At 36.8% G+C, this 20,128-nt stretch overlaps 5 protein-coding genes across 18 annotated transcripts; 2 read left to right on the forward strand and 3 right to left on the reverse strand.

The window, feature by feature from the left end:
* Positions 1-106: 106 nt before the first annotated feature.
* Positions 107-15,392, forward strand: LOC100883082 (PR domain zinc finger protein 10). 7 transcript variants are annotated; one of them, XR_013038726.1, is made up of 14 exons: positions 6,812-6,930; positions 7,127-7,337; positions 7,413-7,812; positions 7,892-8,218; positions 8,280-8,606; positions 8,679-8,888; positions 8,952-9,455; positions 9,528-9,792; positions 9,856-9,997; positions 10,079-10,267; positions 10,338-10,529; positions 10,588-11,347; positions 12,346-12,678; positions 12,776-15,392. XR_013038726.1 is itself a non-coding variant. In XM_076533525.1 (13 exons), the coding sequence occupies exons 3-13, from the start codon at positions 7,170-7,172 to the stop codon at positions 10,861-10,863; spliced, it is 3,000 nt and encodes a 999-aa protein (XP_076389640.1). In that variant the 5' UTR covers positions 107-566; positions 6,812-6,930; positions 7,127-7,169; the 3' UTR covers positions 10,864-12,190. The 7 variants fall into 7 exon arrangements, 4 of the variants coding, with proteins under 4 accessions (XP_076389640.1, XP_076389643.1, XP_076389641.1 ...); XR_013038727.1 differs by having other exon boundaries at positions 12,349-12,678; XM_076533525.1 differs by lacking the exons at positions 12,346-12,678; positions 12,776-15,392 and adding an exon at positions 107-566 and having other exon boundaries at positions 10,588-12,190.
* Positions 1,936-7,602, reverse strand: LOC100874723 (uncharacterized). The gene is made up of 6 exons (XM_076533529.1): positions 7,467-7,602; positions 6,075-6,288; positions 5,819-6,017; positions 5,025-5,767; positions 4,729-4,927; positions 1,936-4,549 (listed from the first exon to the last, which is right to left on the reverse strand). The coding sequence occupies exons 2-6, from the start codon at positions 6,281-6,283 to the stop codon at positions 3,908-3,910; spliced, it is 1,992 nt and encodes a 663-aa protein (XP_076389644.1). The 5' UTR covers positions 6,284-6,288; positions 7,467-7,602; the 3' UTR covers positions 1,936-3,907.
* GABPI (zinc finger DHHC-type palmitoyltransferase GABPI) lies at positions 2,043-3,746 on the forward strand. 2 transcript variants are annotated; one of them, XR_001097408.2, is made up of 4 exons: positions 2,043-2,572; positions 2,650-2,826; positions 3,158-3,438; positions 3,542-3,746. XR_001097408.2 is itself a non-coding variant. In XM_003708335.3 (3 exons), the coding sequence occupies exons 1-3, from the start codon at positions 2,043-2,045 to the stop codon at positions 3,348-3,350; spliced, it is 900 nt and encodes a 299-aa protein (XP_003708383.1). In that variant the 3' UTR covers positions 3,351-3,746. The 2 variants fall into 2 exon arrangements, 1 of the variants encoding a protein (XP_003708383.1); XM_003708335.3 differs by having other exon boundaries at positions 3,158-3,746.
* On the reverse strand, positions 12,362-14,514 carry LOC105664149 (potassium channel subfamily K member 13-like). 2 transcript variants are annotated; one of them, XM_076533531.1, is made up of 5 exons: positions 14,380-14,514; positions 14,069-14,261; positions 13,385-13,459; positions 12,898-13,303; positions 12,362-12,830 (listed from the first exon to the last, which is right to left on the reverse strand). In XM_076533531.1, the coding sequence occupies exons 1-5, from the start codon at positions 14,506-14,508 to the stop codon at positions 12,362-12,364; spliced, it is 1,272 nt and encodes a 423-aa protein (XP_076389646.1). In that variant the 5' UTR covers positions 14,509-14,514. The 2 variants fall into 2 exon arrangements, with proteins under 2 accessions (XP_076389646.1, XP_076389645.1); XM_076533530.1 differs by having other exon boundaries at positions 12,898-13,459.
* Ccdc85 (coiled-coil domain-containing protein 85) lies at positions 15,128-19,159 on the reverse strand. Of its 6 annotated transcripts, none has more exons than XM_076533537.1 (5): positions 18,731-19,159; positions 16,768-17,581; positions 15,877-16,249; positions 15,519-15,787; positions 15,128-15,431 (listed from the first exon to the last, which is right to left on the reverse strand). In XM_076533537.1, exons 2-5 carry the CDS (start codon positions 17,347-17,349, stop codon positions 15,387-15,389), a joined length of 1,269 nt encoding a protein of 422 aa, XP_076389652.1. In that variant the 5' UTR covers positions 17,350-17,581; positions 18,731-19,159; the 3' UTR covers positions 15,128-15,386. The 6 variants fall into 6 exon arrangements, with proteins under 6 accessions (XP_076389652.1, XP_076389651.1, XP_076389650.1 ...); XM_076533536.1 differs by having other exon boundaries at positions 18,445-19,159; XM_076533535.1 differs by having other exon boundaries at positions 18,268-19,159.
* Positions 19,160-20,128: the final 969 nt, after the last annotated feature.

A 20,128-nucleotide genomic window follows, 5' to 3' on the forward strand; every position in this document is an offset into this window, starting at 1 on the left:
ATGTTACGAAATTTTACGCCGCTATCTTTGCAGAAATTATAATATTATGCACCGCGTGTATACGTGCACGCGTGTATGCACGTAAGAGTACTGTACGTGCACGACGATCGAGCGAACCAGCAATATTGCATAGAATTATCGGCTCCGAAACGATGTTTCCACCCCCACCTAACAGCGGCAGCAGCGAACAGTCAGCTCCCTGGCAAACAATGATAACCGCGAACACGTGCAAACAATTGAAAACAGTTTTCAGTAGGCAGCAGCCGTGCAGCCGTAATTGTCGATCAATCTTTGACTCGTATAGGCAACTCATTATTGTGCTGCGTGATTATCTTAATGGAGCTCCTACCCCACCGTTCTTTAATTAGACTCGGCTCACCAGTTAGATAATACTGTTCCAGCCGCGTCTTCTTCTTCTTCGCGAAAAACCAATCGATATTTGCTCCGCGTGTGTCAAGTGAAAGAAAGAAATAGACTGTAACGTGATATTGAAACAACGAGATAAGAATTACATTAAAAAAAGTGTTCGCGTTGCATTTTTCTTCAGTGATACTCTATTTTTGGAGGTAAACCATTTTGTGCAAAAAATTAAAGACTCTTCAACACCGGTCTAGTCTTGATCGTTTACGGTAATGTACAATGACGTTCGTTGGAATGTTCACGTGTGTTTCTCGATAACTTCTTCGTTACGATTCGCGTCTCACCAATACGCAACTAGTTGCACGGTATCTTAGCCTTGACTTTTATGTTTATCTTGATGGAGGAACAGTTCTGGAAACTATTTTCTATACAAAGATCATTCGTAATCCTGCTTTTCCTTCGTTCGATTAATCTAGCATTTTCCAAACTTCCATGGATCATTTTCGACAATGACCATCTTTCCTGACCAACTCTACATCCCAAATTTTTCGTCCTTTTATAATAAATATTTCGACACCAAGTAAAAATTAAATAAAAAATACCGCTTTATTATTGATCCACAATAATAAGTGATGGCCATCCATATTTTGGAAATTTTTAGATCGACTAATTTGCGAATTCATCGATATTTTAGATATTCTTCGCGAACATTTTCAGTAACTTGATCAGTTTTATGTAATTTGAATGATCGCGTTGTATGACAAACAACAAACGGTAAACTTAGATAATAGTTGACCTTCGATGTGCTTCATACAATGTCATATTACGATCGAAGATACTGAAACAATTTTTTCCCGTTCAATTTTTACCGTTCAAACTGATACTTTCAATATGCGTCACATTCCCGCCATTTCTATCGAGTTCGCGATCTCGTGCGCAATGAGGTATCACGGTAAATGTCACCTATGCGCGAATGACAAGAACGGGATGACAATAGCTTTTAGAAAAGTATAGAGTGATTCTTCCTATTATTCACACGAAATATCCGTTACCTGAGGAACGTCGACCGAATCGATGCAATAATTGTTAATGATTTGTCACAATTGTTGGTTATTAGAATAACAACATTGACACCATTGTTCTTTCTTAATATACGAAGCGCGTACGATAACCGCTATTGGACACTGGAAACGGACGTTGTTATTCTCGCCCTCCAAGTGATTTTTGCGCCATTTTCGAAAGATTTTTAGGAACAATCTTTTCTCCTAATGAAAGCACACAGCACGAAACGTATGCATCGAATTTAGAAAATGTCTTACCGTACCATATATGTAATTTTGTAAATAAACAGGTTAGCTGATCGATTGATTCGTGTCACTTTAATAACATTTCACTCAAACAAGTATTAACTTTTATTCAAACGATGACTCTTTGTGGATCGTAAATATATTTTAGTAGTTAAGAAAAACTTCTTGATTTTGTATTTACACTATTAATTAACATTTAACTATCTTTAAATGGTGCTGCCACCTGTCCTTATCCGTGACATTTTTAAAAATCAGATAGAAACTTCAGTTTGTACCATCAAAGACGGTCCTGAAACGTTCTTAACCTCGATAAACTTTGTTCCTTCTCCATGAAAGCATAAACATATTTCTTCGATATACCGTTAAAAATACAAAATGACTGTATGGGAGAGGTTGCGGAATCCCTGTGGCTGGAGAGCTGGTGCTAAACAGATTTCAGTCGATGCGATGATACCGATTTTTGCAGTCCCGACTTTGGCGGTGATAGCCGCACAGACAGTGTTATGTACTGTAATTATATTTGTTGCAACGCCGATATTGGTGTACTATTTACATCATAATTTTCTGAGGTTCTTACTACGTACTAAATTCTTTTTAATGTGGACAATCACTAGCGTTATCATGTTGATGCTAATCTTTGAAATAAGCGTTGTACCATTGTTAGAAATATTACCAGAAGAGAATGTAGTGTTTATCATTTGTGTTGTGGGAGGCATATGGTGTGGCTATGTAACTAAAGTAAATGCTGATTCCGCTACTCAGGAGAGTACTCTTTTGCAAGGCTTGGAACTCGGTGAAGGAAGCGGAGAGCTTTGCATTACGTGTAGAAGAAGAGCACCTCCTAAAGCACATCATTGTAGGATGTGTCAAACTTGTATTCTCAATAGGGAATATCATTGCAAATGGTATAGTTTAGTTTATACGGTATTTCATTTTTACCTTGTTTATTATCAAGATTGTGGACATATATTTTATATTTTAGGCTGGATTGTTGTATAGGTTCAAGCAACTTAAAGTGGTATCTGGCATGTTTACTCTTCTCTGCTATAGCTTTCATCTATGGTTCTAATTTAACTATGACTAGCGTTTGTCATCCTTTCATAGTTATTGGCACTATCCTTTTACCAGATGATTGCAGCGACGTGTACCATCAATTGGAGTATGTATGGTTTAAAAGATATTTTATATTTAATGTCATTAATTGATAATGAATACGATCAAATGATATCTTAAGTATAATATACTCGGAGGAAATACAATACTTTCCATTATTAAGACTGAAAATTAAACTGGAAAGATACAGAGGATCTACAATACAAACTTTAATAATCGCAAAATACTGATAATTGTTGAGAGTCGTGTTAACGTCATAAATATTGTAATATCTCTTATTTGCTTTCTGACAATATAAAAGTTGAATAGATAACGTGTCGCGCAACTGTTTGCTTTGGGTACCCGGTCAATGTATAATAATGTACATATTGTTCCAGCATTGCCCTTTGCTTCGTCTCTGCTCTCTACAGCTTGCTCGTTGGGCTAGTGGTAGTTTGTTATTTAATATATCATCTTTGGTTAATTTACCTTGGCACAACATCGAACGAACGTCGCCTTCTTGAAGCTGGAAGCCAGTATGACCATGGGATGTTGAAAAATGTGTCTCGATTGTTTTGCTGCAAAACTTAGTTATTATTAAAATATTATTAAATTTACTTTGTACGGAAGACGATACTTTGCTCTCTTTAAAGGGTATTAGAAAAAATCCGTCATAACGGTACGTCAAACGCAACGCACATTTTAATATTAATTCAACCGCACCTTTATCATTATTACTTGATTGTTCATTTTTGTTGATTTGTTTTAATCATTTTTTACAGCAGTGAGATACTTAATACTCTTAAAATATTATTAATAATGTTAAGCTTAGTAAAACCATACCATGATCTGTATAAACGCGCTGACTTCGGTTAAAATATTAATTATTTATAATTCACTATCAAGCACAATTGTATATTTATTGTAACTGTGATAAAGTGGCCATTGTACAACTAATATAATAAATTGTATTGATCGATTACAGTATGATATAGTACAGCTAAGATCTAAACATAAATTAATTCAATGTAATAAATGTTTACATTTTTTTTTTAAATACAAAAGAATATAATATTAACAATCATCGCGTTGTATAAATCCGCATTTATGCAATTCTTATATTCCACTTTTAGTATCTCGAATTAATTTTAATCTTCCAGAGCTACGCCTCTCTGTTTAGGATTAAAATCAGGAATCACCTTCTGAACTAATTGCCGTAATTCGTCTTTCCTCTTTTCGCTTTCTTTAATATCAGCCACTATCGTGATATACTTCTTCCAAACGTTGAAGTATTTAATTTTTAATCGATTTTCGTAATGACTATAAGCTATCTGGATTTTCTTCTCCTCTTCTGTTTTAAATTCAACAGTTTTTATATGCCATAATTTAAAATATTTGTCTAAAAGTTTCATGTCATGAAAATCTGTGGCAACTTGGTACTTGAGATTCGCTTCCTTGACCGTGTCTCTCCATTGTTCAAATATTCTTATTATCAAATTTTTACTATAGATCGAGTTAGCGAGTTCAGTTTTAATCATACATCGAGTTTCAGCTTCTTTTTTCCAAGCTGTAAATGCCTTCCACGTCAACCGTTCTCGATAATGGTCTTCAGCTTTTTTCATATTTTTCTTATTTAATTCTATAAGTGCTATCAATGGTCTCATACAATGTCTTAACAGACACTTTCTGTAAAATTCATCTGCTATACAATTTAATTTCTGAAACCTTTCGATTTCGCGTAAACGATGTTCTTCCCGCTCTTTCCTTAATCTTTTCGTCTCGGCCAAAGCCTGTTAACATAAACGAAGAAAAAATCCATCGCATTACCTCTTTATTAAAGCGTTATCGCCTCCTAATTGTGTAAAAAATATTTATTGTTAAAACGATATCGTAACTTTATGAGGTAAAATTAATGCTTTATGACACTCTGTATGACATTAATATACTTTGACCTCGCGTATTATCTGACCTCTCGTTCTAATCTTCTCTTCGTCTGTTCCTCCTCCATTCTGGCAGCTTCTTCCTTTCTTTTCTGCTCCTCCAATCTCTTCCTGCGCGATTCCTCTGCTAGTTTAACTCTTTTTCGTCTGGCCTCTGCTCGAGCTTCCATCCTTAACAAAAATTCTGGCGGGGCGGATGGTTGACGGGGTTCCGTTAAGTTTTCGTCCCTATTTACTCATAAGTGTGTATGAACTCATAAGAATACAATAAGTGTATGCGAAGCCCTATTTAGTGATGACAATATAATGATATCTACTGTATTACCTATATCCAGATTGTTTCATCAAGTGAATCAAAGTTCTTCTTGTCCTTTGACCCAGATGCGTGAACGTCTCTTTCGCCATATTCACCGTCTCCTTACTCGCCTTAGATATCTCTTCTTGCATCTGTTTCAATTTCAATTCCTCAATAATCCTGTTCTGTTCATCCAATTTAGCTTTCTGCTTCTCTATAATCCGTTTCTGCGCGATCAATCGGTTTTGTGCCGGCGACTCCACGATAACGTGCTTACAGTGTACGTTTTTCTTTTTCGAACATGCACTGTTCGATTCTTTTACAACCACTCTGTTCTTCGGTTTACGATTTTTCATTAATTCTTTTTGACGTTCTGTAACAGCGTTTATGAACAATTCTATTCTTCGTTCTTCCAATATTTCTTTCACCTGTGTGTTTTTCGATTCGGTGATTTTTTTACATTTCACTCGTGTTCTCCAAATATCGAAATACTTTCTTGTTAGTTTTGAAATCATGCTTTGTCGAATCTTCGTTTTAATGTCTCGAATTCGTTGTTCTTCTAATGCATTTTCTCTCAGAATATCGAAATACTTTTTTAAAAGATGTAAACGTTGTGTTTGCGGTTCGAAATTAAGTTTATCTTTAATCGTTACTTTGATGTTTCCTGAACTTGGTATTTCATTTTTGTCCTTTGGAATCTCTGTTACTGTATTTTCTTTTCGAACAGTATCCGTAATTCCTTTATTCTTCTCTGGTTTTCCTCCTATATTTGGCTGTAAACGTTAGATTATTATGCTGTTATATTATTAGTAATTCATACAAACCTTGCTTCTTATTCTTTTAAACGTTTCCCAAAAGTTCTCATCATTCGATGGCGCCAGATTTTTTTTCCGGTACGAAGAATGTTTCGAGAACTTCGGCCGAGATCTGCGCAATTCCATTTCAAATTTCTTTAGTTCTCTGTCGAAGTATCGTTGTTGCTTCTTCATATATAATTCTTTCGTCTCTTCTTCTGTAAACGATCTATAAAATAACAATTTTTAATTTAATAAAATAACAGTTTTTGAATTGTGTCCACACCTTTTCGCTTCAGCCAAAGCTGAGCGTTCTGCGGATGTAAGAAGAAAATTTTCTCGTAGTGTTCGATGTCTCTCATCCATTACCACGTTTGGATCAAGGAACGTTTTTTCGTCATCTTTTGCCATTTCAAGCTTCTCCAGACGATGAAAAATGTTCACCTTCATTAATTGGCCCATAAGGTCTTCCGTTGCTTCGTTTAAGTGCACCATGATGACTGTAGATGAAGTAATTAAATAAAGAAGTATTATAATCTTTAAATATATTATGCAGCTATAGTAGACTGTAGTTGACGAGTTGTTGTTTCGTTGTTAAGGAAAGTTATGAAATATCCCCCTATACACGCACGTGAACGTTCCAACCCCATTCATAAAACAGGGGGTGGAAATATCTGGGGTCAGGCGAGGACACTATTGACTTTGCTTTGTACATTCTGATCAAAAAAGATTCGTGTAATATCTTTATTCATATGTTAAAAATAAAATTCTATTTAATATTTGCGTGCATTTATCCGTTTTAATATTTGATAGAAAATATCAAAATATTACTTGATTGAATTTGCTTATTTATTACTCACTACAATATTTAACAGAAGAGATAGAAATATTACAATTTTATATTTTTTTTCAAAATGTAATTAACGAGTGTAACAATTAACTGAAAGTTATTATTATTATTTAGTATTATATCGCTGCGTTATCAATTTCATTTGACGATTCGAAATTTCCCCGCCATTTCAGTGGTGCTCAATCAGCATTATGAAACTGATAACGTCGATTGTTGACGAGCCAGTGTGCTGCAGCAGGTGCATCACAAAGCAAAAAGTGCATCGACTTCGAAAACTTATGAATTGAAGATGGTAAGTTTCCTTTTCTAGAGGATAGTCAATCAACACAGATCCTACTCGTTTGTGATTTGTCGTTATCGTTATCCTATCTTTCGAGCTATCTAAAATTCGTACGAGTGCCATCGTTACGATTAAAGGAATTGAGTTTCTTTATTCTTATTTATCCTTTGACAATAGAGTTAATTGTTGTTTCAAAGCATGACTTCAGCAAGTTGCAGATGTAATATCCCTGGTACACGACGAGAAATAAAATGGATCCAAGGGGCCCTCCTGAGGGGGCCCCTGTCAGCTCTTTTGAGATCCCTAATATTGACAAAATAACTGACACTTCAGTAAATTGGCCTATTGATCATTCTCTTTCTTCATCAATGTGCGAACAGCCCAAAAAGATGAATCATAATAAATTACTGTTTTTAACTGTAAGTAAACTCATAAGGCTATAGTTTAACAGACTTTTTTACAGGGATCAATGTTTGAAATCACTTTGTTACTAGGTGGAGTACGTGGAAGATCACTCTCGAGAGTATTCTCGTTTATTTCCAACTTACGAACAAGTTTCGTTTTCTCCTAGACCCTCTTCTCCTCTTTCTGATTTTGAACATCGTGTTAGTCCCCTTGACCCAAATATGAGTTCAGCTGCTAGATATTCACCTACTCCAGTCCAACTTCCACCATCTCCTTTTCATAATTCTGTTGTTGTTCTGCAAGGTTCTTCTCCTTTAATATCTCCATCCGAGTCAAATGAAAGGACAAACGTTCACTATGTTTCCCAGCTGACGCATCCAATTGATACACAGAATGTACAGCAGTCAGATACTACTGCTGATTTTGTTGCCAATGAAAATGAAGAACAACTAGTTCCTAGTGTTGGTAGCGAATTGATTTTGATGCAAGGTAACTAATGGAAGGTCATTCTTTTAAGGACACATTGAAAGTCTGAATGTAACATTATATTTATGAACTATACTTGCAGAATCTAATTCTGGATTAGAATCAGCAACAGCTCCCTTGATGTTAACAGGAATGCCAAGTACAGATTTTACATTGAGTAGAGATTTTCTTGTTATGCAGGATGATCAAATAAATGTGATAAATTCATTTAAAACACAGAATCTTGATGTAGATGATCCAACGGTTTCATCATCTGTGGAGAATTCCAAGAAAAAAAATAGTACAGATCCTTTAGCTATGCCTAAAGAACAAGTTAATGAAATTTTAGCACCTACTAAAGAAAAGAAAGATCATGAAAAACAGAATGTTAGACGTTCTAAACGCCGTATAAATGATAAAAAAAATTTTTGTAAGTAATTTCATTACTTCATCATTTCTTAATTGCAATATTAAATATAATGTCATTATAGGTTGTGATGAATGTGATGATGTATGCACTGGAGATAATTGCACTTCCCATAATGTATGTACAATAGCAGATCAGCCTGTACCATCGCGTGCTATAGCAACACTGCCAGGATCATATCTTTCAATAAATAAATTACCCACTAGTGAAATTATATCAGGCGGATCTGATTATGGGGTATTTGCAAAGCGTTATATACAAAAACGTACTCAATTTGGTCCTATAGAAGGTATTTTATATCCTTATGATGGTACACCATTTAAAAATGAATTACCATTGCTTTATGAAACTGAAGATAAGGAACTTCTTAAAATTGACGTTTCAAACGAAAGTATGTATTCTACAGAATCGTGCCTAATATGTGCAAAATATTCACAGTTGAAGTATCTCATTGATATTACAGATGCTTCAAATTGGATGCGTTTCGTTAGACCCGCATTTACGTACAAAGAACAAAATTTAATAATTTGTCAACAACGTGATGGAATAGTATTTTTGACTACAAGAAGCATTTTACCAAAGGAAGAATTAAGGGCTGGTCCCAGTACTGATTATGCAATTCGTAGGAACTTAATACCGCTTAAACCTGTACAAGAATCAAAAGATGATAAAGGTACTCTAGGTGTAAACATAATAATTAAAATGATGCTTATATGTATGTAACTTTCAATTACAGAACATAAAAATCAATTATCCGGATGGTCACGTCTGGAAGATAATCATTCGCGTCGTGTGAAAGCATTCCGGGGCAGAAATTTAAAAGAAAAGGAAAATTCCAGACAAAATAACTCTAAGGAATGGAAATGTTCAGTTTGTGGTTTAATTTTTAGAAAACCGCTGTTGCTTAATTTACACACTCTTGCTCATAGCACTGATAAAGTAAAAACAAAGATTCAGTCTACAGTCTGTCCACAATGTGGATTACAGTTTCAAAAACAGAAAGAGTTGATTAATCATATTTCGCAACATGGAAGGTTATCTTTAACAAAGACGAAAAGATTGACTTCTTTATCTACGTATAAGTGTTCAATGTGTTATAAACGTTTTGCAACAAAAGTACGACTGCAGCAGCACTGTTTGGTGCATGGTGCTGAAGACCAAAAACCACTGCCATGTAATATTTGCTTTAAAAGATTCATGAATAATTCAGCGCTATCTTGTCATTTAAAAACACACAGAGGTGAATTATATTTATACGAGTTAAATCTAACGCGGAAAACTAATTATCACATGCGTCTATATTCTGTTTTAGAGAACAAACAGCTGTTTGAATGTCCCATGTGTCGGCAATTATTTAGTCAAAGCGTAACGCTAAAAGAACACATTGAAACTCATAAAAAAGAAGATGGTACATTTAGCTGTCCTTACTGCCAAAGAATATTTATTAAATATTCAGTTATTCGTAAACATATTAGAGCTCATCATTGTGAAAGAAAACATAAATGTCAGATTTGTGCGAAGCGATTTGCGACGGTTGACAAACTACAAATGCATTTACTGAAACATTCTGATCATAGGTACTAAAATTTATACATGGAAGTTTATACTCCGTGTACTATAAAGTGCTTTTTTCCTTACAGAGAATTTCATTGCGCAAATTGTGGCAAACAGTTTAAAAGAAAAGATAAGCTAAAAGAACATATGACTAAATTGCACAATTCACAAACTGCTACGGAAGAACAAATGTCACAGGTTACACAAACTAAAAAATTTGTCCCAAAGGTATTTTTATTTAAATATCTTTTAAAGTAACCAACTTGATTAAATAGTACCTTTAATAATTAATATATTATTAATTACTAGGTAAATCCTAATGATTATAACCGTTTCATTTATAAATGTCACCAATGTCTAGTGGGTTTTAAACGAAGGGGAATGCTCGTAAATCATTTGGCAAAACGTCATCCTGACGTTGCACCTGAATCTGTACCAGAATTAAATTTACCCATTTTACGCCAGACGAGAGATTATTATTGCCAATATTGTGATAAGGTATAATATAAAGAGTTCAATTAGATTTTAGTTTAAGGAACCATTTTTGTACTGACATCGTCTTTTAAAGGTTTATAAAAGTAGCAGTAAACGTAAAGCGCATATCATGAAAAATCATCCAGGAGCTGCTTTACCGCCGAGCAACAGGCAGAAAGAGTCTGATTATTCCGATTTACCTAATCCGACATTTAGTCAAACAGTTGGTAGTATCACAACCACACCACAAGGTTGCCAATGGTGTCATAAACAATATGCTAGCAAGGTAAGTAAATGTAGCGCACAGTTTTTAGAAAATATAATCAATCCACCGACTATCACAGGCAAAGCTTTTGCAACATCAACGAAAAAAACATTCCAATTTGATGGAACCAGCTGATCAAGTACCGCGATCACGTAACCGGCAACCACAGAATCAGAATCAACCCCCTGTACTTATTGAAGATCATTTTGTGTTATCCGATTACATTCAAGCATGTGATACAAATTCCGAATTTTTTAAACCAAGAATAATCAAGATATCCGATGACGTTGATCTGATAAGTAACGGATTGGAAATTGTTGGACAACAGTTTGTTCGTATGCGTGACATACGTTGAAAAGGATTAAGGCAACCTCGACGCGAGGTTTTGTCAATTTACTGAGATATGAATCTCATGAATTTGTGCACAGTAAAGAAACACTGTGCTTTTTGCTGCTGTTGCCAAATAAGGGCATTGCTGCCCGTCAGGAGTAATTGATTCTCCGCTGGGAAATATTTGGAGCACAGCTTGATCAGCGTCAGTGCGAAACACTCGACGCTGTTTTGTTGGTTGTATGGTTGACAATGATGTGTTGTTACGATCGTGAATGGATCGTTAACTTTGACAAATTTGTTGGAACGGAGCACACGCTATTTTATGAAAACTTTCAGCTCAAAGGGCTAAAACAAGGATAAAGATTTATGCGAAATCACACAATAAGTAACACAAACAGGAGATTTAAGACTAAACACAATGGGAAACATGTTAATTACTGAGATCTTTGCTCAAGGTATTACAAATACAGAGCGCAAGAAAGGTAGAAGAAATTCCCTTACTGACGGTACATTTCTGACATTAACTCTAGTAGGTTCTTTTGAAATTTTGAAAAAGCTTCAATTCGATGTGATTAAATTATGGATGTTAGAGCGATCGAGTTTGAGCTTCAAGTTTAAAGTGAAATTTAAACACGACTTAAATTTGGGAAACTATTGAATCTTAGATCAGTATAATCAAGTCTATACAATGTGATTTCTTTTATAGACCTGATCTTAGTATCTACATGTTGCATTCGACTTTGATGATAAAACAGTTGTCTGTAGGATTACACAAAATGTTGTAGTCTGTAAAGAATCATCCGATCACTTTTACTCTCTCGTGATTTACAACTTTCCGTCATAATTCCTCATATATGTCATTCTCGTTTAGAGCAAAGTACTTTTGGTCTTAGATTCTCAGATCAATTAGGATTCCTTTGCGCGCCAATTTTTCAGGAAGACTAGTTTTATCCACACAAAGTAGCGTGACAGTTTTGCATCCATCGCACTCATCGAATTGAAATATCTGGTTGAAGTTGAAGGTATTAATATTTACCTAGACAAGAAAAACTTTTGTCTTTGTAATTTTACAATGCATGTAAAATGAAAACGTTAAAAACAGAAGATCCGCATGCATCTCATCAAATTTTATCTACGATATATTGCAAACAATCATACTTTTCGAAAAGCGATCTCGTACATCAAAAATTGGCGGAAAAAAAAATAGAAATTTATTTTACATGCATTATATACATAATATAAATATTATGGAAAAGCGAAGACAAAAGAGTGCATGTTTGTTAATGTTGTTGAGTACATGGAGAACTGTATTGTAACATGACTTAAATAAAATTACCCGGTGACGGATACACGTATAATTTACTGCAGCAAACAACCTGTTCCTATAATGCAAATCGTCACTATTCTGAACCGCTAGAAGAATAATTTATTTTTCTTTTCATTTAAGATAATACATTGTACGATCTACTACATACTTTTAATTAAATTTATTTTTCTTTTTCAGTAGTTCAAAGCCTGTTTTATCTATTCCTGGAAACTTTGCTTTGAAATTTTTCGCTGACAATAGCTAAAGGCCCAACGGCATCGGGTTTATGAGCCGCATTAGATGTTGTCGCAATTGAACTTCCTTTCTGCGACTGAGCCATTTCATGCAATTGTTTTTGCATGACAATTAAAGAAACATTGTTAGCTGAGAAAAAATCCTTCATAGAAATCAATTCTCCAGACATCCTTCTAGATGTATCTGAATCATCTCCCTTAAAGGAATCCCTCGCAGCTACTCTGGTTCCTCTTCTTTTGGAAAAATATACTGTAGACATGTAGGACTTCCTTCTCGGTAAATGCGACGCAGCCATTTCTTGATTTCTGCATTGTATCTTACGTATTACGTAATTTAATCCCTGCTTTATTATAATCGATGTTACGTTTAATAGGGAATACGTGCAGCAGCAGCCGATCAGCAGGAATAAAAAATTAGCGATACGATACCTGTATAAAAATACTTGTATAACAGTTTTACAAAGTATGTCATCAGTTGAGAAATTAGAGAACGTACCAATAAACGTATGGGTAATGTGATTTTTCGGTACTAACGAAATCCCCAAAACCGATAGTCGTAAAGCTAATAAAACAAAAGTAAAGCGCGTCCACGTACTTCCAACCCTCGAGGGGAGCATAAACGGTGGCAGCGCAACAAGCTATAATACAACATACGATTGAAAGAAAAAGCATAACCAAGTATACACTTGGTTTCCATTCTTCCATATTCAAGCTGCCATCATCATCGTCAAGTATATCGGGCAAAGTAGGCTTTTCTTCTGCTGTCGATTTGAATGAACGACTTGTACTCAAGGAATTTTTCCGGACGCGTCTTTTCAAATGGCGTGCATGCACATTGCGCAGAATCCAAGCGAGAAACGTGATGATTCTTTCCAGAAATAAATTGAAGAATAAAATTCCACCTGTGCCACGGGGAAGATTAAAATGTATTAAGTTGACCGTAATAACATTTCTCTGTAACAATTGGTAATAATAATTGCTACCGGAACAACCGAAAAAGCCGTAGAGAACAGCAAGTACTTTGCCAGTAGTCGTTTGCGGCGTAGTGTTTCCATAGCCTAAAGAAGAAACAAATTCAAAATCAAATGTACGCATTTTCTGCAGAAGTACTGATGTACATGTAAGACAGCACACAGGAGAGAATTATTGCAATACTGGGTCGCAAGATATTAATATTCTGGAATTCACCAGTACATTCTTATGCGTACTGCAGACGACGACCCTTACCCCCTTTTATTCGACGGCTGTTATGACCAAGTTTCACGCGATAATACTATCGTCAATAAATCGACTTTTAGTCAAACTATCGGAAAATAACCAAACAGATACCAAATATATAGGATAAAAGTGTTGCAAATTATTTCGCAATTAATGACACAGTTAAACAGACAATTTTCCGAAAAACATCGCAAAAGAAACAAAACTATAACTGAAGATAAAATACTGCATGTGTGGCTTGTATACCACTGACCCATTACTCAAGTTTATTTGCAATTACAAATGAAACGTTTAGAATTTTACATGAACTCTCCCACTATTATGGGACACGGAGATTTACGGAGACTATCGCATGCGACAGTAAATTCTATGTTAAACGTTGAGCATTGAATCAGCAAAAATTATGTTATCACACGTTGTATCATCGCGTACTATAAATTGCTGCTTACCAATTGTGGAAACAATGGTGCTCACGAAGTGAAAACTTCCAGAAAAATCCCATCGTCGACTTTTGTTGATGATGCCTGATGATGACGCGTTTCCATAAGCATACAACAGTTCGTCTAATCTTTGTATAGCGACCGGCCCACGTTGTAGATGATGTCTTCGAAAAGTATGATATACGCGCCAAAATTCTGCCGCCTGCTCGAGACGATTATAAATTAATTCAAATTTATTTTACTCATGATTTTATTATGAGTATACATTTATGAGATAATTTGGGAAGCATAATGCAAGAGCTAAAAGAAGATAAGTTCACCTGTCGAACTTCAAGGTCAGCTTCTAGTTGTTGAAAGAGTGCAGCTCCAGTTAACATGTACACTACTAGGACAACGAAAAGAAGGATAAACCTTGTGTTGTCCTCCCCGAGGCCAGTGCACATGCACATCACCGATGATTCTCATCTCTCCGGACACGAGTGACTGAACGTGATCCCCACTTTCACTTTTCACCCGGGTTGGCGCAAACTCGACGACGATTAACCACGAAGATCTACATCTTTGGCGACGATTATAGATACAGCAATGTACCTGTGTAAACAATGTTTCTTCGAATTGCAATTTTGTACGTGTAGTCAATGTTCTCACATATAATTTGAATCAAATTGTTCGTATTCGTGTAATTTTAATAGTAATAGATCAAATGATTTTCGACTACGATATTCGTATAGTTTATGATTGCTTTATTTAATGATTGCTGTATACTTTATTTAAAGTTTACATTTAAAAATCTCTGAATGAATGCATTTGTGAAATAAGACCTCGAAAATGGAGGACATCATAGTGTACAGAAGTACTGAAAGAAGATTTTTTGATAGGCTAAAAATAGAAAGCGAATCAGTGTACAAAAAGAGCCCCTTTCGCGAATAGGGCGAAGAGTAAACTCTGCACGTGATTATTTTCAGGATACGATGGTTTTATGGATTTCGTCGTAAAATACGCGAAGGTTTATATCGTTTTTTAGAGAGGACAGGATCTATAGGATGTACGAAAGTAAATTATGCGGAATTTATAATAAAAATAAAGTTTGTTAACAGTTCATGTAAACAATCTAACGGCGGTACGATATTTACAGAAATATCGCAAACTAGGCACATTGATCCTTACATCGAAATACTTGTAAAGGTACACATGTATAAATCTATGAAATTCATAACATTTACATTAACCACTATAATACTATCAGATACGCTACCCGGACGTACAGATCGCGCGATTTACACTATGATTTAACAAATCATGTTTTAATAATAAAGAGAAACAATTATCAGTGCCTCGTTTGTGGACCTTCTTCCAATTTTCGCCAAACAACCTGAAACATACATAGTCACAATAAAAATCATATATCAAGTCATTACGCTTCTTCAAAAGACATTTTAACGATTAAACGTTAACCTACATTGCACATTTCTCTGACCAAGGCCTTCTCTCCGTCGTGGCCACCCTCTTCTCTTTCAAGTTGTTCTCGAACCTCGAGAACTTGAAGAGCTCGTACTACTGCTTCTGGCCGACCTCCTATATGGGGATTTTCACTGGGACTATTTTGATTTCCCCAAATTTCACCGGGTTGCACTTCCCATCCTTGAGCGCGTGCTTGCAGAACGCTCTTGTCTTCTTCGAGTTGTTTTACGCGTTGTTCCAAACTCCTTACATATTGCATAGTTTGATCTGTAAAATACATTGTAGTTGAAAAAACCTTCTTATGCGGTTAAACCATTAACGTAATTAGGATTTTTATCTGAGGTGGCAATATGTACCGTTAAAAGTAGAAATATGTCTAGGTCTAGGAGGTGCAGTTTCCTCAGCGTTGGTGCTGGAACTCGAACCATCTCCGTCATCTCTTTGACCACCTCCTCTTTCTTCGTCCAGATAAAGGCACAGTTCCTTCAATTCAAGATTGTCCTTGATCAACTCTTGTTGCTTGTTGTCCAATTGTCGTAACTTATTTTGGTAAGCGGAAACTTCCTGTCGCATGACGCTTGCCGTGTATCGTCCAAATCTTTGCCACTCCCTTGCCAATTTTCGCCCTTTCTGTCGATCATCGTCCAGGAAACAACAGAGATCCCGTAGTTCCTGATTATCATCGCTTAATCTTTGGTTTGCCTCTTTCAACGCTCGCAATTCGCTTAACTGAAATAAAATATAATTATTATTATTAAAATTTCCTGAAAGGCATAATTTACTCGTTTGTGGCGAACGACTTTCAATTAAAAATAAGACTTGGAGTTTCGCGGCGGTCATTCACGAGCGGACTCACGTGTGCGTGACTGGTTGAAATTACGACAGTGGACTCGACCCGTGTGACCTAAAACAGCCTCAAAAACTTCCGTATGATGTACTGAAGTTCCGTGATGGCACTTTTTTCTCGCGAATTCAAGTAAGGTGAACGAGATAAACGGAACGAATCAAGTATTCTATCGAAATACATCATTACTTTCTCTTCTTATTCTTTGGTACTATTATGTAACTCTTTTACTATTGTTAATAACAAAATGTATACGATAAGTTGTGACACGTCTCTCACGATTTTGATATCGCATCGAACACGTCGATTTTTTATCTTTTTAATGACACAATTTCTGATTTAATCGTTCCGGTTTATCGAACGAACAGCAGACAAAAATGACGTAAATGACAGGTCCACTCACCAAGCTCTGTATCTGTCGATTTTGCTCGGCAGCAAGCCTCGCGATGTCGCTCTCGGTCTTACGGACAAACTTGAGCATCTCCACGGGTCCGAGCCTCAGGAACTCGTCGTCGCTGATCCTCTGTCTGATCGGCGGTGTTTGTGTACTGTTTACCGTGGGATATTGACCGTTAGGCGGCAAGTACTGACCTTGGCCGACCTTGGCCTGAAGGTAACTATGCGGTTGGGTTTTGGTGACGGGTGCAATCAACGTGTTTCCGCCTTGAGGATGATGTCGGTGCTCTATCCTCGGCGAATACTTGCTCTGCGCATCCTTTTGCTGCGACACCGGTCGCTGTTGCGTCGACTGATGATGATTCAAGGTCGCGGTTGGACCTTGAACCGAAGTTGACACGGAGGTCGGCACAGCAGGGTTAGCGACGAAATGAGGATGATTCTTGAGGATACCGCTGGTCGGTTGCGGCGGTGGCTGATATCGCGGCGGTACTTGGTCCACTGTCGTTTTAATCACGTGCGAAGGATGTTGCTGCTGCTGCTGCTGTTGCTGCTGCTGCTGCGGCTGGGACTTACTCTTATTGGACATCGCGGCTAATTTAGCTCCAGGCTGCGATGTGTCCCATTTCAGAGAGTCCACCGTGACTTCTTCGTACCGGCTTGTCGTCGTTCGACCCGCTAAAATCTGGGTCACCGTGCGGTCCCTTCTTTCTCTCTGTTTCCTGCTCTTTCTCTCTCTCCCCCCAAGTTTCAATTTACTACTTAAGACGTGGTCCTTACGATAGCTGTCTCCTCTTCGTTAACTTGACCGTCCTGCAGACCTACGGTTACTTCTAAGTTCAAACTGTCAAACATCTTTCGCGTTTTCGCTGCTGTCCAAACTAGAGTTCTTACGTTACCCGGATTTACTAGTACTCGAGTACTGGGATACTCGCTCAATTATGATCGGAATATTCGAATATATCCGGGTACTTGGATACTCGTGTTGAATTTATATCCAAGTCACTTCTTGAAACCGGTTTTAAAAGATAGCAGCTCTCGTGGTAACTGCCCGGTTTCAGCACCGAGTTATTACCATTTTTAATATTTTATTGTTCCATTATTGTATTACTTTACTATTGTTCTATTTCACTGCTGTTATGTATAATATTTTACTATTCTACCATTTATAGTATATCTTTCACTAAGAACTTAAAATAAGTTCTAATTGGAATTTAAGTGTAATACACTACGTATTCGGTATTTAATAACATAGCGAACAAGTACCCGTTATGACGCTTCAACTTGAAAGAAAGAGCTGCGTATCTGTGCAAAGACGAAAAAAATTGGAATCCAAATACTAGAGATTGAAGTTTGGATACTCCGATACTGACACTCGTATCCCTTGGAACTCGGGTTATAACGAGTACTCCGCGTACTCAGATACCTGGGTAGTAAGTACTCTAGTCCAAACTGTCCACTCGATCGTTCACAACGCGAAATCGCGATCACGAAATGGATGTTTTACCGTCGAAGTATTCGAACGCATTGAACGACTACCGTACTACTTAGTGGTCCGAGAACAACCGTGGCTTCGTCGCGGTATTAAAGAGTCGTTGTCCTCGGTTACGCCGTAATTCCGAACGATCGTACGGTATGCTCGCGTTCCACCTGTCAACAGCCGATTTAAAGCGCAAGAGCATACTTAGTTTCCCGACAAAACGTAGAGATTCGGCGAAACGTCGGTCACTTGGACACCGATTATCGTTACGAAATCCTGAGAAATACCAACGATATTACACTCCCGAGAGTTAATGCGCTCAACCGGGGCCCCGTTTTTCTCGCTGCGGGTCCGCTGCATTTCACGAGACTCAGTGCCGTAGCATCGAGAGGGGCACTCCGGTAAAAGCTTGTCGTCCGTGACCGCGCACGGTAAACCTGACAGGTAGGCTTTCACGTTCTCGTCACAATTGTCAGTCAACTATACTTGCATCGTATCCTTGCACACGGCTGTCTCTTTTCCTCTCGCCGTTCTCTAGCATCCGGAAGGAATCTGTACGGCCCAATCGATCGACGTTTCGATGACTTTACACTCGCGTATAATCTGTACTCGTAGCACTTGCCAGCTCTCGATCATCGCTGCATGATATCACATAACTTATTGTATCATTTATTTTTTCTAACGATTCTCATTATTCACTGGTATCCGGGTTGATAGTTTTCAAGGAGATTCGTGTGGAAATCGCGCATTTACAATATGGCGACGATCGTGGGCCTGCGATCCGAGAAACGATTGCGGACGACGCTGGGACTTTAAGGTTGTAACGCGGGAACGTACAAGCAACTTCTGATTGGACGAACCTGTTCTTTTAAGAGGGGATTTAACAACGTGTTTGACTTGTGGGAGGTTAAAAGGAACAAAATTTTGTGTCATAAAAGGACCTGTGTGATACAAAGGTTTCTCAGAGATTCATTTTATATTGTCAATTGTTTAAAAAATTATATAATTCTAACAAATGGTGCTATTTAAAAAATAAATATTTAGAGCATTCGATTGCATTCGATTAAAAATGAATGATCGTTATTTTTTCACCTCCATCGCAAGACGTTTGATGGATTTGATTAATATGTTTTATGATTTATAGCCTGTCAGAAAATGATGAAATGTGTCGTGAAATGAGAACAAGAACCTTAAGATTTAAGGAGATACTTACGTTACTGGCTGCACTTGTGCATGCCAGGTGTTTGAGCCTTTTCTACCTACCATGACAATTCCCAATAATATTTCACCGCCTATGCTACGGATACCTTTACGCTGTATCCGTGTTCTTTTACTTTACACTCATTCTTTCATACGAACAAAGCTGGAAGAAGCCGAAGGAATTTTTTTTAAAGCAGGGTCATCCGCAAATAATCCTCTTCTTCGTAAAATTCGTATTTAATAATTTATTTAAATTATTACACTTGTATCATATAATAATAGTAGTTTCAAACATGGTAATCCTTAGAAGATTAAAAATTTTAATTACATCGAGAGTGAAACGAAAGAAACTGATCGATTATGCGAGCACAGTAGTACGAGTCAACGATCGATGAATCGTACGCGTTACGATCCTTCCGGCTCTCATACTGTGGATGTAAAATCTAAAATATAAAATTAATTGACCCCTGTAGGGACCCTATATACCCTCAATGTATTCGCAAATATTATTATATAATCACACATCCACATTTCAATATTTATATCGGATTTAAAAACAGAAAGAAATCGGATCCGACTCAACCAAACTTTTTGGACTATCAGGCCTTAGAACTTTGCAATTTTCGATTCAGCTACCCTTTATTTAGCTCAAGTGAGATATGCTTTAGAATGAAATAAAAAGTAATAA

This window comes from Megachile rotundata, chromosome 7 (genome assembly GCF_050947335.1).
Source record: "Megachile rotundata isolate GNS110a chromosome 7, iyMegRotu1, whole genome shotgun sequence".
NCBI classification, from domain to species: domain Eukaryota; kingdom Metazoa; phylum Arthropoda; class Insecta; order Hymenoptera; family Megachilidae; genus Megachile; species Megachile rotundata.

Bases quoted from the DNA above. Each gene is read 5' to 3' on its own strand.
- GABPI (XM_003708335.3), top strand. From the start codon at position 2,043: ATGACTGTATGGGAGAGGTTGCGGAATCCCTGTGGCTGGAGAGCTGGT. The intron at 2,573-2,649 runs GTATAGTTTAGT...TTTATATTTTAG, and splicing joins AGGGAATATCATTGCAAATG to GCTGGATTGTTGTATAGGTT. The intron at 2,827-3,157 runs GTATGTATGGTT...ATATTGTTCCAG, and splicing joins GACGTGTACCATCAATTGGA to CATTGCCCTTTGCTTCGTCT.
- LOC100874723 (XM_076533529.1), bottom strand. From the start codon at position 6,283: ATGGTGCACTTAAACGAAGCAACGGAAGACCTTATGGGCCAATTAATG. The intron at 4,928-5,024 runs GTAATACAGTAG...ATGAGTAAATAG, and splicing joins ATGAAACAATCTGGATATAG to GGACGAAAACTTAACGGAAC. The intron at 4,550-4,728 runs GTCAGATAATAC...TTATGTTAACAG, and splicing joins AGAGAAGATTAGAACGAGAG to GCTTTGGCCGAGACGAAAAG.
- LOC100883082 (XM_076533525.1), top strand. From the start codon at position 7,170: ATGGATCCAAGGGGCCCTCCTGAGGGGGCCCCTGTCAGCTCTTTTGAG. The intron at 8,607-8,678 runs GTATGTATTCTA...TTGATATTACAG, and splicing joins AATTGACGTTTCAAACGAAA to ATGCTTCAAATTGGATGCGT. The intron at 9,456-9,527 runs GTGAATTATATT...ATTCTGTTTTAG, and splicing joins TCATTTAAAAACACACAGAG to AGAACAAACAGCTGTTTGAA.
- LOC105664149 (XM_076533530.1), bottom strand. From the start codon at position 14,508: ATGTGCATGTGCACTGGCCTCGGGGAGGACAACACAAGGTTTATCCTT. The intron at 14,262-14,379 runs GTGAACTTATCT...CGTCTCGAGCAG, and splicing joins CTGACCTTGAAGTTCGACAG to GCGGCAGAATTTTGGCGCGT. The intron at 13,460-14,068 runs GTAAGCAGCAAT...TTTCTTCTTTAG, and splicing joins CACCATTGTTTCCACAATTG to GCTATGGAAACACTACGCCG.
- Ccdc85 (XM_076533537.1), bottom strand. From the start codon at position 17,349: ATGTCCAATAAGAGTAAGTCCCAGCCGCAGCAGCAGCAGCAACAGCAG. The intron at 15,788-15,876 runs GTACATATTGCC...TGTATTTTACAG, and splicing joins ACATATTTCTACTTTTAACG to ATCAAACTATGCAATATGTA. The intron at 15,432-15,518 runs GTAGGTTAACGT...TGTATGTTTCAG, and splicing joins TGGTCAGAGAAATGTGCAAT to GTTGTTTGGCGAAAATTGGA.